At 36.9% G+C, this 19210-nt stretch overlaps 1 protein-coding gene across 2 annotated transcripts in view; it reads right to left on the minus strand.

Moving 5' to 3' along the window:
* FBN2 (fibrillin 2) overlaps positions 1–19210 on the minus strand; it is a 207360-nt gene that overhangs the window by 96970 nt on the left and 91180 nt on the right. For both annotated transcript variants that reach the window (XM_074360603.1, XM_074360604.1), the window contains 4 exons: positions 15323–15448; positions 4447–4599; positions 2692–2925; positions 1594–1731 (listed from right to left, as the gene is read on the minus strand). In XM_074360603.1, the coding sequence (XP_074216704.1) occupies positions 1594–1731; positions 2692–2925; positions 4447–4599; positions 15323–15448 (651 nt within the window). The remainder of the gene's footprint in view (positions 1–1593; positions 1732–2691; positions 2926–4446; positions 4600–15322; positions 15449–19210) is intronic.

Genomic DNA, 19210 nt, shown 5'->3' on the forward strand with positions numbered 1-19210 from the left:
GCTGGCAGCCTGACTATAGAAAGAAATTTTGATCCTTAAAGATAGTTCTTTATGTCAATGGTTCACCAACACACTCTGCCAGAGCACAGGTGTTTCACTAGCTAGAATAAAGTGCACCTGGGTGACAGTATGAACTAAATGGAGGTTTGGGCTAATTTACAAAAAATATTAAACTTTTGGCCTTTTACTTGTTGGTTGATGAACCATGCAGTGACACATCTATGGCAAATACTAACAGCAAAACAAAAATAGTCAATCAAATTTCAGTTTGACAGATTCTAATTGCTTACGTATGCGCAAGAGGGGATATTTTCTATATTGTATACTTGGAATCATATTTTCTGGTGGTAAAATCATTTTTAAGTCATGTAAGAATAAATATCTGAGCATGTCCTGGTGTTCCAAAAACGTCTACCTGCAGCATCAAGCAGCATCTGCTAAGCCAGGACTGATGCAAACAGTCATTCACTGCACAATGCTAGGCTGTGCTATTTATTTAGATGATGTGAATGGTACCCTCTACAGTTGTGCAATTCAAAACCTGTGCGTACGCAGGGATCCTGGGCTACGCCTTATTTAATCATTCTGATCTTGTATCTCTGTACAGTTCAGAATGATTGGTTTTTCCAAAACATCATTTTTGGCTCCCATTTTTTTAATAGCCATAGTGTACTTAGACATATTCAATTCCACTTGGGAAAACTGTGATACTAACTCTGTTCCTGGCCTCTCAACTATTTTCTAACAGAAGACTTGAACCCAAATCTGTTATTTAGGGTTATGCTAATTATATGAAACATACACATGATCATTGGCTAATAAGATGAATAAATCAAAGAGTAACCTTAAAACGGTTCAATCCCCAAATGTCCTTAAAACTACTCTTAAAAGATCATAAAAACTCTCTTTGTTACCAAATAAAATAGTGTTTTACCCTCATTGTATTTGATTTTTTTGCCGCACTTAATACTCATTTTCTCTTGAAAGTATACCCTTTCACGACTTCGTGGACATAATCGTTCCTAGATTATTTTGCCATTTTCCCAGCATTATTACTAAGTTTTCTTTATGGGCCTATGTTGCTGATCCACAGGGTTCCGGCTGTACTACAGCTATCTTTTCACTCTTCCTGTTGTTCAGCCTGGCTGACAACAGTCACACTCCTGGTTCTAATAACCACCTATGGGTTACTGATCCCTAAAGCTGTAACTCTAGTCCTGAACACTTCTCTTAGCATTAGATCTCTATAATTTAATATCTGAGATACCTGAAACTCAACATTCCCAAAAGAGACTCATCAATTACTTCCTCCCAATCTCCACCTTCTTCTGCATGTTAATAACACCACTATCTAACCAGTATTGCTCAGCTAAGGAATAAAAAAAGGAGAGGCAGAGATGGAAACCATAGGACCAGAAAGGGAAGGGGATTCTTGAAGTGGCCCAGCTGAGCAGTAGGTTAAGCACAAGAGAGAAAGCTTGGAAATTAGCTTTACTTCCAAAGACTTAAAAAAAAATCATATCCAGTCCAATTTGTTCCTGCACTCTAAAAGCTATTTAAAAACTAAGGAGAATAAAAGAATCATAAGCTTACCTATGCAATCCCCATTTGCATCCTGCTTATAACCCATGTTGCATTCACATCGGTAGCTAGAAACAGTAGGTATGCAGCGTCCATTTAAACAGAGATTAGCATGGTGCTTACAGATATCTATTGTCTGGTTCAGAATAGCTATGGAAAATTAAAGCACAAATGATATTTCATCATTACAACATGTATTACTTTTCTTAAAGCTGATATTTAAGAGAATATTTAATAGTACATTAATGAGGTGTATATATCAAAAGGGTACATTATTCTATATTCTGTTAAAACTCTAATATTGAGAATCTAAAAACTATTCTTGAGACATACGGTTGTAACCTGTATTTCTTAAGTTATACATCTGAAAACTCTGCCCATAATGATGCCTTTTTTAAAATTTCAGGAATGTTCTACTGTACATTTGAATGCTTTCCATTTCCTTTTTTGTAACTGTGCTGAATATTCAGATATAGTGAATAGGCAATATGCCAAAAAGAATAAACATAACACTGTAGGACATCATTAAATATTATTAGCAAGAGCAGTTATTTTAAAAAGAATGAACTTAAATGTCAAGCACACCAATGCCAATTCTGGCTTGAAGCCCACAGTTCTCAATTTCCTAAGTTATTCAACAAAAAAGGGCGAAGAAAAGAAAGATATTTCACTATAATATTTGTACAGGCACAGAGCAAGACTTATTCAGTTTATCTCACTTGAGAAATGGCTCTGGAAAATAACTCAAGGGGTGTATGATCAGGGCAGCTGCAAACGGCCAAATGAAATACACTGGAACCCAGAAACGTGCACTTTAATGGCGTCATCTAGACTTGGAGTATCACCATGCTCCCGTCTTTATTTTCAGCGAGAACCTGGGTCACTCATTCTTTTTCTCCAATTTAGAAAGTTTATGGAACATAAAAATAAAACTTTCCTAAGATTTTGTATTACTACATTATGTTTTAGACCTTGAAATAGATTTCTATACACATGAACGTGCGCACGCACACACACACACACACACACATTTTTGGAAAAAAAAGTTAGATAATATAATATTATTTAAGGCAGAAAACTAGAGAGTCTACACAAAAAGTGAACACTCACTTAGCCCAGTGATGATGGGCCCCTGTCCTCCAGCTCCTACACCAGCTCCCCCAACGCCAGGAGAAAAGCCATTGCCTCCAGGAATGGGGATGAAGCCTGTCCCTCCTGGGCCATAGCCATTGCCATTGCCACTTGGGGCAAAGCCATTCCCCCCAGTGCCTCCAGGTCTGGAACCAGCACTCCCTGGAATGCCTCCTATTGGAAGTCCGTCCATGCAAAGCCTGCGATATTCCTCTAAAAGAAAAAAAAGTTCAGTTAAACACAAATGGATGGACTTCTGCATAATAAAAGCAATATGCGTATTGTAATGATCATTTTGGGTTATCTCTACAACATGATATAAATAAGTTATTATCCTGATAAACATTTTCAATGCTAACAGTAGCAGGAAAAGATACAGATGATTCAGAAAAAATTAAAACCTATGTGCCATATTTTAACTGAGTTGCATAACCAAAGAATTGTCCATATTTATTTTTTGACTTTATGTCCCTAAAAGCAACTCATAAAATTCCAGATGTAACTGTAAATGCAAGAAATTTACTTGAATGGATGAAAATTAACCTTTAAGTAATTCATTCTGTATATTTGGTTTTACTTAAATCTTCATCAGTATTGTACCTACACATTTTTCCTATCTTTTTTTCTTCTCTTTAAGGGATTAATATGGCTTCAGAATATTTTTTCTCTAATATGGACTTTAACAGAAGACAGTACTGAGTAAGATTTTAAATCTGCTCCTTATTTGTCCACGTATAAAAGCTGAGGGAAAAGAAGCAAAAATGTAGTGACTGCCTTATTTTCTTAACTGTTCTCAGAATTATGGCACGATCTAAGAAGAAATGAAATGTATTTAACTCAAGTACTTGTTTGAGTATTAATATTACTATCAAATATTATTAGTGGAACAATGAGTTTCCAAAATTATATACTATTCATTAACTCTGTTTTAAAAAAATTTTTACTACTCAATTTTCATACTTTATGGCTTAGATATTTAGAAAGAATCTGCCCTAATTTTTTTCTCCATAATAATACATATAGATACATATCTTTACAAGCTTATTTCAAAAAGTTTAATTATTTTTCATAATATTTATAATAAAATATGAAGACAATAGTAACACATTATCAATATATCTTTATGTGATAAATGTTAATTGTACTTTACTATTTATATTGCGTTAGCAAGAGGAACTACTTCTCATTCATCTTCATTTCCTGTTATAGCCTCACTTATAGGGCAGTTAACATAGCACAGTGAATGAGAGGTCTCCTCCTACTCCTGTATTCTCAATTTTCAAGGTCATTAGAAAAGAGAGGAAGTGTCTTCAAGGACTGAGCCACTATAAGCTGAGGGTACTTCTGAAATCAAATATACATGAAGACCAAACTTTGTTACTTAAAGATATTCAAGCTCTCAAATGGAAGATTAGGAGGTTGTAAAACTGAACAGAAATACTGACATTCCAGTACATTTCAATAATTATATTTCAATAATTGTGAAAATACTGGCTTAAAATCAAGTCATGATCAGTTTTTTAGGATTTTTTTTCTAATATTAACAATTGGATGTAATAAAAACTGGTCCGAAAAAACAATCCCACTGCAAAACCCACAAAAACACCCGAGTTATTCTGAAGACACTAACAGGATGCAAATATGACTTGTCTTTAAGGAGAAGACCAAAGCACATAATTGTTACTAATTTTCCTAATACTGTCTGTCTGAGCAGACTAGTAGCCAGCAGCTCACCAGAGCCTCTGACGGGACAGGCTTCAGGAATGGTTCCAATGCCCCAGCAGCGGCCGGGCTCACAGCAGCATTGCATTTTTGTCATTCTGCCAGGAAGCTCTTGTGCACAGCGACCATTCACCAGGCCCGAGAAACATGTGCCTGTTCTCTGATCTGAACATGTGAAAATAAAATAGAAGACATGACAGATTATCTTGAGTTCTTACATCAATTATTTCACATGTTATACGAGACTAAGTGAAATGAATTATTTTACTTAGTTTCTATTATATCTACTTAGACTTTTAATTTCTAGTAGACATATTCATTCCTTTACTCATGGCCTGAGCATACATTCACTGAGCATGTATGCCATGCCATACCCCAGGCATTCAAAAATGAAAGACGTGAAGCAGATATGAGCCCACACCGCGGTGAGAAGCCACACCCAGACAGATCAGGAGCTCGAAGGGAAGTGCCCACCCAATCTCAGCCTGGACGAGTCAATCCCCAGCTGACCCCCAGATGTGTACTGTGGTTTGCTAGTGAGATTTTGTGCTTATTTGTTACACAGTAATATCCAATCAATGCCGGTGCTATTTTAGAAAGGCTGAACAGAACAGCTCCTTTGAGACAGTGACATCTGAGCAGAGACTTTAATAAGGGTGAGAGCAAAAGCCACACAGTCATCTGAAAGAAGAGCAGTTCAAGAGAAAGAAGGAGATGAGCCTGACATGTGTGAAAAACAAGGAAGCCATGTGACTAGAGAAGAGCGCGACCAAGTGGGAGTGGGAGGCTACGTATGAGCTCAGAGAGGTGCTGAAGGCAAAAGCTTGTCTAGCCCCACAGACCGTGAGGGAAGGACTTTTGGATTTTATTTGGAGGGTCAAAAAATTGTGAGTCTAGTTCCACTAAATATTATTCAACTTTTATCAAGAGGCTTCAAAGAAGTTTTGTCTGTGGCCACAAGAAGAAAGATAACACCACAACAATCAGGAGCTGCGTGTCACCAATGCAGATAAAACTATTAACTAAAGTAATGCCATTAACAGGTAAAGCCTCAATATTTTGCACTAGGTATTGAGTTTAAAATAAATATGTTATTTCCTCAAATGGCCGTAGTATACCTCAGGTTGCTTCAACACTACTGTCAAATGAATGAATTGGCCTTAATGTAAGAATCAGAACAACTTCCATCTCCCAAAAGAAACCAGTATGCCCGAAAACGAAGCACTAAATCTGAGGCATGTACGCATACTTAAAGGCACTGCAGACAGTTCATAAACGTCACAAGTTGGACTTGGACAGGCTGTCACTGGGAGTAATTTCACAGATAGGTTTCTAGTCCCAAAAATTATCCAGGAAAATGGTTTTTAGAATATGCATTCCAGGAACCCAAAGTATCAAATTCCCAAATTTACTTGATTGCTACACTCTTCAAGAATAGGATGTAAACTAAGATAAGAAAGTCGAAACTATTTGCAGTAATCGCTGTTACAAAACATAGTGCTTACAAGATAGGTGGAAAGTATTTATCTCTTCAAGGCTCTTTAAGGAAGCTGTATTATAAGATTTGGGGGTGGGGAGTGGGGAGAGAAGAATCATGGCCTCAAGTCAGGATACCTAGGTATACAACAAATATTATTAACTGATTCTGCAACTGTGTCTAACTCTTCCTCTTCATGGAACAGGGTTGATGGGAGAAATAAATAAAACAATATATATTCTGTTTCCAGCCAAATGGAGTTTTAGCTACCCTGAGTGTCCCTACCAAATAAGTCACCCTGGATAAAACATGAAAAACTATTTTAAAAGATACATTATCCAGCTAGCATGAAAGAAAAAAGAAAAAGAGTCTCAAAATGAAGTGAGAACAGGAGTTTTAGGAGGTAAGTGCACAGCTAGGTTTCAGCTTCAGGGCTTCTGCAGAACTCCAGGCTTTGACTTTCAACTCTAACAGTTTCACAGGGGCCAGAGCCTAAGAGATAAAAGCCCAGATTCACTGTTCCAAAATAAAATGTAATGGGAAACCCCCTCATAAAGTAGGGGCCCCAAACTGCTATATCTTTGTTTTATGGCTAATGTAGAGGAAGACAGCTAAGAGATTTGCCTGTTTCTACATTGGTTCTGGGTAGAGTAAATAAAAAAGATTCTTCCCAAGAATTTGAAACCACAAGCTCTTCCTCACACAGACAGCTTTGATGCCAAAATATTGGGTTTGTGTTCAGACAAACTTCAAAGGAAGAATATAACATAAAGAGGTCTCCAGGTAGAGACATTCCAAGTTACTCGCAAAAACCAATACCACCAAGGACTTAATAATGTAGTTCTCAAAGAACTCCCAAGATAAAGCTCCAGAAAAAAGAAATATCTCACAGTAAATTAACTAACTGAATAAGTAAGTAAATAAACAACACACAAAGAAACAAGGCTCGATGAACAAAAGCTAGCTGAACAAACAGCAGACTCCAGACACTGGAATGGCCAAACCAGCTCTGAAAATCACTAATGGTTTTAAATTAACAATAACTGGTCAACTGTTAGTAACTAAATTATATTGAATCTTTTTAAGGTAATTAAAAGTTTTAAAATGCGAACAGGGAAAATAAGCCCACAAACAGTGAAAGAACAGACTTCAAGGAATTCAATGAAAATTACATAAGTGAAAATAATCATAACTTAAATAAAATGCTTAGTGACTACATTAAACAGTGTATTGCACATGGACGAAAAGATAATTACCAAGCTGGAAGATACAGCTGAATAAATTATTTCAGTGTAGTTCACAGAGTCAAAGAGATAGAAAATGTTAAAATAAGGTTAAGAAATATGGAGGTGAGTGTGAAAAGGGAATTTACATCTAATAAGAGTACTAGAAAGTGTAATAAGCAGACAGTTGGGGGAGAGCCAACAGTCAACAGATACTAGCTTGCAAGACAACCTCAGATCTAGGAAGTCTAATAAATTCAAAGTAGGGAAAATGAAAAAGATATCCACAGCCTAGCACATCACTGTGAAACTGAAGAACAATTAAGAAAAGGTAAAGATCTTAAAAACAGCTAAAAAGAAAAGACAGATTACCTGATAAGAAATGGTATTTAAGCCAAGCACTGACTTCTCAATAGTGCCAGAGGATGCTGGAACACAATGAAATAGTATCTTCTGTATACTGTGATAAAATAACTATCCACCTACAATTCTGTACCCCAAGAAACAATCTTTCCAGAGGGGAATTAAGATCATTTGCAGGAAAACACAGTGAGAATTTTCTATTCAAAGGTTTTTGCTAAAGGAAATTTTAGAAGAGGTGTTTTAGGAACAAAAGAAAATGATTCCAATTGGAAGTTTTGAAAAGTATGAAGGAATAAAGAGGGAAAACATTGTTAGATACATGGACAAGCACTAAAATATCAAACAGTAATAATAATAATAAGTTTGTTGCAAACAGGGAGTGGCGCACAGCTAGATTTTTTAAAGTTGGGAAAGGGCTATCAAGTGTAACCATTCTAATATTCTTTTATTGTTTAAAGATTTGGGTAAAAGTACAGATTAATTTTAGGCTTTAATTTACATAAGCATCTTAAAGCAGGCAGGATAAGCACTAAAACAACAAAAGTAAAGCATGTAAATTTTAAACAACAGAGGAAAAAGAATGAGGTCTAGGGAAGGAGGGAAACCTGAATAAATCCAAAAGAAAGCAAGAAAGAGAAAAAAATAATGGAAAAAAAAAGATAAATAGAAAGCAAAGAAGAAGATAACAGAAATAAAAATAAATATATCAGTTACTGTAATAAATACAAATGAATTTAATGAGATTATGCCTCCCAAAATTTAGATTTAGGCTGTTTAAAAGAGACACATTTAAAACAAAAAATAGCACAAAGACTGATAGGAAAAATATCTAACTGGCATATATTTAAAACCTCCTCTCTAATTCAGAAAATATAATGTAAAATAATATGAGATAAAATGGGCAAGAAAAAATATTTAGAAGTAGACCAAAAACAAAATGAAAAAAAAAAAAAACTTTAGACAGTCAATACACACTGAAAAACAAAAGCTTAATTCACCAGGAAAATATAATTCTTTTAAACATTTATCACCTTATAACATAGCAGCAAAATACATAAAATAAAAACTTAAAGAACCACATGGAAAAATTGAGAAATCTACTAACAGTGGAACATTTATACACTTTCAGTAACTGATAGATAAGCAGACAAAATTTAGTAGCTCTAGAGAAACTTTGAACAGTAGGGTCAACCAGTTTGATCCAATGGATGTATTTATCAAACAATTAGAGAAAACACAACTTTTTCAAGCCCACACAGAAGATTTGCAAACTAGCGAAACCCCTTACACTTCTAAACAACTCATGGATCAAATACAACACATCAGAAATAAGGTAACATGAATCAAAATGAGTAGAGACTCATTAGGAATCCGTTCAGGTCCCGGACTCTGGGAGTGTGCAGTGATACCGTGTGGGGACCACAAATCTGCATTCACCCTGAACACTGCAGTGCAAATGAAAAACACCTCCTATTAAGTAGGCACTACTATGATTCCCACTTACTGAGATTCCATGGTGATAAATGAAACACAAAATCATTCAAAATTACTACTAAATATCCAGTAGTTTTTTCATTATATATTTTCTCAAAAAAACTGAGTGACCATCACGCAAGGATCTGAAGACATTTTTGACGTTTAAAGAGGGGTCTTCAGATTCAGTAAACATACATAACTGCTGTTCTACACAGTTTGGAAACCTCTAGACAGCCCTATAAGATGGATTTGAGAAAACCGTGTCGTTCGTTATTGAGAGGGTAGAGGGGCAGAAAGAGAGGATTGGAAAGTAAATCATAACCTTTTTTTTCATAAATTCTACAACCAGTCTCTCCTAATAACACGGAGGAGACAAGCAATCTACTTCCAATCTTTTGCATCAAAAACTTACCATGGTGAGATACAGACACAGTGTGGTGTGATGTCTCACAGTTAAGATCTCTTTAAAAATATATTTCAAAAGCAAACCAGTGGCTAGGAGTTAGGTTCTTCCCTTTGCGTATCTGAAACTGCACGGTCCTTAGAAAGTACTGAGTTGGAAATGTGCTATATGAAGAATAAAAAGGGGCGCCCTATGGAACTAAGAGTTGTCTAGGCACACCACCCCTTGAAGCAGGGGACTGTTAGGGGCAAAGTAGGTGAAGAGTATTTATTACACCATTAGGAAAAATCCTTTTAATGCCTGGTATATGTTTAACGGTAGGACTGATAGGTCCTAAGTAATGAAAACATGTCTATTTCTCTAATAATCCCCTATCACCCTCACTACACTCCCAGAACAAGGTTTACATGAAGTCTTATTTAAAGCCATACTGGGAAAGAGGAAGCAATTCATCTCCTCTGATTAAAATATAAATCTATCTTGAAACAAAATAATGGCACTCTTATCGGAGTTTGTTTCATGGCTTGACATCTAGTCTAAACTTGATTTAAGAGAACTAATGGTTAATTATACAATGTGATGAAAACTTGGTAAAAGTCAGAGGGTTGTACCTTGAAAATATATGTCTCCCGTTGAGTGAGCTTTGCTCATTAAAAATGGAGGGGTCAGCCAGGAAACACCAACGAGGTTAGCTCAGGTCAGAAGACCAGGGATAGCAGGTGCTCAGCAAATAGCAACCAGCCTCCATCCCGATACCAGAGCCCTGCACCTGCCTCTTTGTGGGTCTGGGACCAACCTGGGTTCCATTTGATGAATTCTGCAGATTCTTGCTATTCCGAAAATACTTTCAGGTTGCTTTCATGTTTCCATTATAAAAGACTAACTAGAACCAGGAACAATGAAAGAAAGAGAACCAATGTGGCTCCTAGGTTCACTTCCTTTAAAATAGTGAAGTTTTTCTTCCTTATTGTCTAACCTTCTCTTTCTAGGACATTTTTCTTAATTAAAACTACTATCCCTGTTCTATCAGTCACCTTTTATATGATTTTGAGGTTAAAACTAAAACAATATTCAATCTATTGTTTCATCCCTGTCTCCTCTTCCCCCTTTAGTTAAACATTCTTAGGAGTTCTGAGTTATCCTTCAAGCATGTGTTGCAAATACACACACACATACACACACACACACACACACACACACACACGAAATCAACGCCCGCCACACACAGTGGTGCATAAGAACAGCACATCCCAACCATCACTCTGTATCACTATCTGAAGATCTTCCTCATTTCCTTTAAACAGTTTTCCCCTACTGATTTTTGTCTCTGTCCCACTCAGAAATTCTGCTCTCACTGTCCTCGGGATCAACCAGAAACTCCTTAGCACGACTGTTAAGAGCCTTAACAATATAATCGAAATCTTAATCCATCTTTCCTGTTTTCTCTCCAACTACTTTCGTACTCAGCTCTCTTTTCCAGACAAGCTCTTCTCATCATCGCCTGAGCCCAGTCACTTTCAGCATCTGTAGTGCTGCTCACGCCTTTCTCCTCGCTCAGCACAGCCTTAGTCCTTTGTTTAGCTCTCACTCACCTTTTAAGGTCTTCTTCATCAGGGCTCGCTTCCTTGAGAATTTTAACTGTAACAATCAGGCCTTTCTCCTAGACTTAGAGCATCTATTGGCTAAGAAATTATTTAGCAAATGAATTACCTACTGCCTCAAACTTTTGCTTATGTTACAATTTTTCCCAATATGTTTTCAGGTTTTGTTTTCTCAAGAACATCCCATAGCGATACTGTGCACTGAAACTTTTGTGAAACTCAAGGAAATGCACTAGGATGCTGTGGCAACAGCATACTACCCTAAGGATGTCTAAGTGCCATCTCTTATCTTCTGAATGTCGCTTGCTGCCGACTGGCACTTCTGTGCAAAACTGGCACTTCCTCGCCCCCCACTTAGGGTCCCAGCTAGTTCTGCATATACAACAGTAGCAGGTACCTTAACTTGCAGACAGAATTTGCTCCCTGCTGCTTGTCAATTCTTTATGGACTTATTGTTGACTGCCAGTCACTCTTCTCAACCACACCGCAATGTAGAAATTAGGTACTAATAATGCCATGGGCTTTACAATGACATTGACTTACAAAATGATATAAGGGTCATTAAGTTGTGCTATTAAAAATGCTTCTGAGAAGAAAAATTATTAGGTGTGGCTCAACTATTTTCAGAACTGACATATGTCAGTACTCTTTGTTAAAAAAAGGAAGCTAGCTGTTTCCTGGATATTAAAAAAAAAAAAAAACTTGATGAAAAACACCAGATAAAATTAAACTAAGAATTTGAGTTTTATATTTAGTATAATATAAAATGGGAAAACTATCCTATTGTATAATTAAATGCCTGGTTAAACTCTCCTGCCATATGAAATTATTTTTCTACACATAAAAGAAAAAGGCAGTTTACCGATGTTTTATATGCTGTGTAGACTCAGGATGTTTTCATTAACTAGAATAAGGAATTAGGGCAGCATTCAGCGTATGTCACTCTCAGAATAAAAGCTACAGATAGCATGCAGTTTCCTACTCAAAGAAAAAGTTTTGAGCTCATCCAGCTCATCACTGCTAGCATATATGTGGTTCTAAAATAAGCAGCATGGAAATACCTATGACATAGATAAAACAATCATAAATAAATTCAATCTAAGAAAATACAGACTCAGATTTTTAAAAATCAAAATCCAAGATGTCTTACATATTAAAACGCTAGACCTATTTTTTTTCATATGTGGAAAACACATACTTAACCCAAATGAAACATAGTTTTTTGAAAAAAATTTAAGCTGCTTACTTAATTTTAACATTTGTTTTGTCATTTTGGAACACCATTCTCCCGTCCTTAGGGACTTTCTTCTGTTGCTGGGTCAGGATATTGATACTGAAATGATGGGGGTCTCAATCTTAGCACATGACTGACTGTGCCTCCTCTCTCTGGAGCTCAAGCAGGCTCTCTCATCTTCTGAGCACTGGGGACCAAAACTCAGTGCGTCACATCATGCCCAGCAGGATGCCCAAGGATGCACAGCAGTCATTAACCAGTGTGAAATTCTTACATTCAGTATCATCTCACTCGTTCATTTATGGTTGTCTGTTCATTCAGAAAAAGATTTACTGATCCCACACCTCTACTGAAGGGACTATATAAGACACAGGGGACAGAAAGCTGCATAAGGCAGGACCTAATGGTGCTCACAGTCTGGCCAGCGAGTAAAGCACAAGTACTTGTGACCCTGTGATAAACCCGGAAATGAAGGAAATAAAAAAATACCACAGGAAGGGCTGATTGATTTTGCCCAGGAAGAAAATGTGGGTTAAGGAGGGATGGCTCTAAAGGAAAAGTGATATCTAAATGGCGACTCAAAGGATGAGTTGGGTTTTAATGAGCACTGAAGGGGGAAATCAAGACGCTTCAGGCAGAGGAAATACTGTGGGCAGCGTACTCATGTATGGAAATGAGAGAAATGCGAGTGTGAGGTGGTGAGCAGTTAGAGATGGGTCCTGAGTACAAGCTGGTACTAAAGGGCTTTGAAAGTCCAGGTAAAGGCTCTGAACTTCATATAAAGAGGCAAAAATGTAAAGACAGCTTATCACGATTTTAATGGTAAACTAAATATCTGACACTGAAAAAAAACAAACTCTGTAAATCACTGGGGATCTTGATTACCTGAATATGATGAAGAATAAGCCTCCTTTTCAATGCAAAAAAAAAATGGACACATTTTGTTTGACTAAAAAAAAAATTTAGAAATTTAAGAAATCAGAGAGAAAGAAATAGCTTAGAAATCTGACATAAAATGCTAACATTGTTAGGGCAAATTCTGCCTTCTGTCTAGTTTGTATTGTTGGACAATTCATTCTCAAAGGCCTTCAATGACTCCATATTGCCTACCAAACAAAACACATACATCTTCTTTGGTATTTTCAGAACTTCACAGTTATAAATTCACTTATTTCTCCAGCCACATTTCCTTTAGCCATATTCTAAAGTGTAAGTTTCCCGAAGCCAGGATCTACGGCATCCAATGATGTTCAGTGATGACTCCCAAACTGACCCTTCTCTTACAGAGTTGAGTTCATGCCTGGTTCAAGCTGATGGCTGCCTGAATGTGTGTGTGTGTGTGTGTGTGTGTGTGTGTGTAGGCACATTCTTCTCCTATACAGTTTAAGAAAATTAAGCCAAGTGTAGGCAGTTCTACTCAATTTCAATTCTCATAGCTGTTACTATGCTACATGAATCAGACTTACCATGCAGTGAGCCAACTGGCAACACTGACCCTAAAAAGAGTTAATTTGCTCCGTTTTATGGACATTTCTATAACGCTTCACCTAGTGTAAAACAGAATTCTGATTCATTTATAAAGGACAAACAACTGTCAATTCAAATCTCGTAATTCCACAATGGAAAAGGGAGGCTCCAAAAGGACATCTTACTTTTCAAAGCAGACTGCAGCACGGAGGCAGTGAGCCACTCATGCTGGAGACCTTGATATCTGGGAACAGGGTCTCTGCCCCCTTAGAGAAGGTAAGGAGACAATGTGGTACATAGTAACACAAATGCAGAGACCTAGATTCAAGTCCTGGCTCCATTTATCCGCCCTGCAACACTGTGTAAGCCACTTAACCTCTCTTAACCTCAATTCCTTCATCTGTAAATCTGAATAATTATGCCTGCCACACAGGGCTATTATGAGGATTACATCCTCAGTCTCCTATACCCTCCTCCTCTCCCTAATAATAGTAATAGTAGTAATAAGGAATATTTCATTAAACATTTACTAGAAGAAACTGAAATATAGAGGTCAATAGCTTGCCCAAGGCTCCCCGCTATGCAATAATGAGGTAAGGTGGCTGTCCAGTGCCTTACACATGGCATGTGTTTCATAAACGGTAGCTGTTAACTTGGCTTCCGCTACCACCATTCCTTCTTTGACTGCCATTGCTAGTTGACTACAACTATTTCTGATGACAACACAGTACTCTGAAGGCAAGATCTCCATCTCTCACGTTCACTGTTGGCTGGCCACAGCATAGCGCCTGGCATGTCAACACATTTTATGCCCAAGTGAATCCAGGCCTTCTTACCGGTGGCCTTGGATTTCTAGCTTTCATCCTTAATTCTCTGTTATTTCCATCTCAACCCAGGTCACTTACCATCACTTGGATACAGAAAGTCCCTGGCAGTCAGCTGCTCACACACCCTCCCAGTGGGCATGGGAGACAGTCACTGCCCAGATGGTCACCCACTAGTGAACCGAGCAACTCCAGTCTTGGGGTGGGGAGTTAATTTCCCTAGTTCTTGTACTATACGAATCTTTAGTGCTCTTCAAGTCTAAGGCTTGTTCAAAAATAGATGACCTACCCGTGACTGAGAGCACTGTTTTATCTTTTTAAACAAAGGAGAACATGCAAATATATTTTGCTTTAACTCAAATATGCTTAAAACACAAAACTAAATGTGATTTCTTTTTTGTAATAACTATTTTCACTAAAATAAACAACTGCTAAGTAAATAAGACACTGGCCACATTCATGATTCACAGCAACAAAAGAAACGTTAATGACTACACTGTCTTCCAAAGTAGATTTAAAAAAATCTTTCTCGTACCTTTGGGTCTCTAACACTCCACGAGATCGGCCCTTTGAGGAAGTCTTTCTTCATTTCAAAAATGACTTTGACAGCATAAAATAAACCCAGATGGCTTCTGAAACCGAAGTTTTTGCAAAGAGCACCTGGTCTATCAGTCCCTCAATAGTGATACCATTTATTTTAAACAACTCTTTTAGGCATTTTCCCAATGGTTTTATAATCGTTGCCATCTTTATACCTGTTTGGGCTGTTCTGTCATCATAAAAAAACAGTATATTGTGCCTTCAAAACTATGAGGCTTACCGATGCACCGAGAGCCATCTGTTGAGGTTACGTATCCACGTGGACAAACGCAAAAATAGCTTCCCACGGTGTTGGAACATTCGCCGGTTTCACATATCCCAGGAATGATGCTGCACTCATCAATGTCTGACCGGGGGAGGAGGAGAAGACGATTGAGAAAGGCCTTCATTAAATAGCTTTTAAAAGGGATTTTTAAAAAAGAGTATGAGAGCACTCATGGTTGATTAGGTCAGATCATATAACCCTGAAGGTACTCTTGTTTCAGTCCCTAAAGAATTTCTCACACATATCTATGGGAACCGAGATGAAGGGAAACTCCCATGGCAGTAAAACAAGGCCAACTAAAGCAAAACTCTATATATTTTTTTTCCCCCTAAATGCAATTTAAATTGGAAATAAGTAAAGATGTCAGTGTTTTAGTTTCCATTCTACATCAATTAGGGAATTATTCTACTAGAGACTTAAAAAAAAAAAAACACATACAAGAGGGATTACATTTTAAAATATGAAATTACTACATTTAAAAATTTATAGCTAATTTTCACATTAATTATTTGAACCAGTGGAGGGTGGCAAATACATTTTTTTTTTAAATTTTGGCTTCAGGATGTGTTTTTGTACATACATCTGAATTATGGGTATATTTGACATTCTGGGAATTAACTTCAAGTCTAAAATAATACAGAGAAATGGCAAAGGGCAAACTTGGGTGGCGTTGGGAAGTGTCCAGTTTTCCTATTGTACCTCCCTGCACTTATCCAGTTAACTTCCTCAATGTTGGGGCTAGCCCACTCCCTTTCATATTAATGAAAGGTCTGCTTTCTTTTAAACTTTCCCTAAACCAAAAAAACCTGGCCATTTATATAAGCTTTAATGTACTTTTCTTTTAGTTCAATAAGCAGAGAGAGGTAGAAGAGGTGGAAAGTCAAACAAAGCTACAGTTAGGTACACTGGCAGCTACTTGCTAATACGTTTAAGAGGAAATGAGCCATTGTGAGGAAAACCCAGCCACAGATGCCTGGGAGTTAGCTGTCCTTTTTAAGGAACAGAGCTAGCAGAGACCAGTGACTAGAGGAAACAATTATAAAAGCCATAACCATAGATGATTCCCCAAAAGTAAACTTGAGCTTTCAGTTTATTTTTTAGTTGTATATATACATACATATATATATATATACACACACATACACATACACACATACATATATATTTAAACAAATCAATATGTTTATACACAGGAAATATATACAGAAAAAACACAGAAAAAATTATAATTATAAAAGTTGTAAATACAAGGAAATAAATTCAAAACCCCACAGTTAAGAATGGTTAGCAAAGCTTTTCTTGAATTCCTCTACTGGCCTATCCATTCTTTTTTCCCACCATTTATTCTGACAAGTCATTCTTGCTTACAAGCTGTATCATGAAACAGCTATATGGTTGTGTCGTCTTGGAATGTTCTTCTAAAAAAAGTTACCAGATTCAGACATTCTCTGAAATAATATCTTCATTTGAGGCTTAACACTGAAGGCACAGTGGTACAAATCATAATCTACCAATTCCCCGAGAGAGATCAAAATTCTAGCATGAATTGGTTACATAAGGAGCAAATATATAATGTGGTGAATGAGTTACCATCAGATTTAATCCAACGAAATGAAACCATGTGTGCAAAATTAGGATCTGTTGCATCTTGCGTTGCTATCTTAGTGCAGTGTATCTTAGTAAAACTGAATGTGGATTCAGAAGAGAAAGGAAATTAGAACAGCTATACGTTAATCACCAAATAAACTGATAATCACTTCTAGATAAGGAAGACAAAAAAGAGAGAGAGAATAGCATACAATAAAGCAGCAAGCAACACAAAAGTGATGGACCAAAACTTGCCTTCTGATCCTCTTACATCTAAAGTTATACCAACAATCAAGGTACTTATGAAGCCCAGATTGATCTAAATTCTTAAAAATTAGGAAACTTAAGTCCTTCATTTAAGTATTATTTATTTAAAACTCTTATTTTCAGGCATTTCCTTTCATAATAAAGAACTTCTTTGTTCTCTGCTTCCAAACAGCCTTCCTGACAACAAAAAGAGTAGAAATGGAAAGTTGGTAGACATTTTTCTTTTTTAAGGGGGAAAAAAAGAACCCTGGAACATAGAACACATGGAATTATATTAAATTTGTGGGTTTTTTTGTTAAATATTTTATTTTACAAAAACTCCATGGTTCACAATTTGCCCTAGAATTAAATAAAAACCTTAAAAGGTTAGCTTCAAAATAATTATATGTAAAAGGCTCTCAGTAAAGTATTTAAGAACTCTATATGAAAAACAGGAATGTTCTTCATTTATTTTTGGGCTAAATGTCCCCTAAAATTTTAAAAATTAAAATGCCTGGTGTTTTGGTTTTTACTGATCAAAACACCCTGCTTTTCAATGTAGTTGTGCCCAATATTTATCCATCAATTTAAATTTAGCATTAACATTTATGTTAAGAAGAATGTCTGCATTTAGGTCTTTTGTAATATTAATTCTTCAAGACCATATGTCACAATCAGACTTGGAAGGAGTGTCTTCACAAATATATAGCATATACTGCCTAGACAGGTACTAACAAGTGTGCCTAACGGTGGCAAGGCTATTCACGGGAAAAGGCAGTCTTAATGGGAATTCATTTTCATTCATGCTCTGCAGACCTAATGTGCCTCTGCCCATCTCCCCTTGAGCTCTTTTTAAAAAAGTTTATTGATCAGTTTGGAGGCTTTGGTCTGCCATAGAAAAACTGATCCCAGCTGGCATAAAGCAGAAATTGAATAACTTGCATATCTGGCAGTCCAGAAGTGTCAAGGAATTTAGGATTGTTTCAAGGCAATGTCGCTTGCTCAGTTTCTCTGAAATATGCTCAGCTACGCCTTCCTCTGTGCTTTGACTTCATTCTTAAGGCTGCCTTCCCTGATGGAAGCAAAATGGCTGTAGCAGCCCTAGGCTGGCCCTTTGACTGGGACATCTGGAGGAAGGCAGGGTGTTTCTTCCAGGGGCTCTCTCCTAAGAGAAAGAGAACTTGTCCGCAGGAGCACCTACCAAGTCTTTGCTTTTCTCCTAATGTCTCAAATTGAGTCACACGCTGACTTTTGAATGGTTCCTCTAGACAGGACAGGATGCTGACTGACGGAAGCCTGGGGTTCTGAATTAATTACTAAAGTAAGTAGAATACAGTCAGCCTTAGATTAGTTTAAAAAATAAACAAATGAAAGCAAAAAACAGCATAGGTGAATACATCTGAAAATACAGCACAGCTGAGGAATAAAAAGTGTACCAGAATTGTTGACAGAGATAAGCTTAGCTAGTTAGCCACAGGCTGAGTCCTGGGGAACCTTCCCAAGAGCTTTGGCTTTTTTTCTGAAGTGATTTACGGTGTCTATGAAGAGGTTTAAATTAAACAAGAACATTACATAAGCAAGTTAATATTTCAGAAAGACAATCCTTGTGCTTAATGTAGATAGACAATAAACAGTCCGGTGATAAGTGATGAGAGCCTGAAGTAAGTTGCACGATGAGGAAGAGACAGTCAAGAGATTCTAGGAGAAATCGGCAGGACTTTGTCTTGAACTTCTAGTTTGATTGACAAGGCAGTTAATAGGAGTGCTATTAACAGAAAACGGGACACAGAGGGAAGAACTTACCTTGATTTTAAGTTGAATTTGGGACATTTTGAGTATGAAATGTTTTAGAGAAACAGGCAGAGATTCCAACTAATAATTTGAAACTCAGTCAAGAAGTCAGGGGGTAAAGATGTAAGTTTGTGGCTTATCACCAACTCTGTAGATTGCTTTTGAAGTTGTAGCAATAGAGGCCATTTCCAAAGAAGACACACCAATGAAAAGAACTGA

The sequence above is a fragment of the Camelus bactrianus genome, chromosome 3 (assembly GCF_048773025.1).
Source record: "Camelus bactrianus isolate YW-2024 breed Bactrian camel chromosome 3, ASM4877302v1, whole genome shotgun sequence".
NCBI classification, from domain to species: Eukaryota; Metazoa; Chordata; class Mammalia; order Artiodactyla; family Camelidae; genus Camelus; species Camelus bactrianus.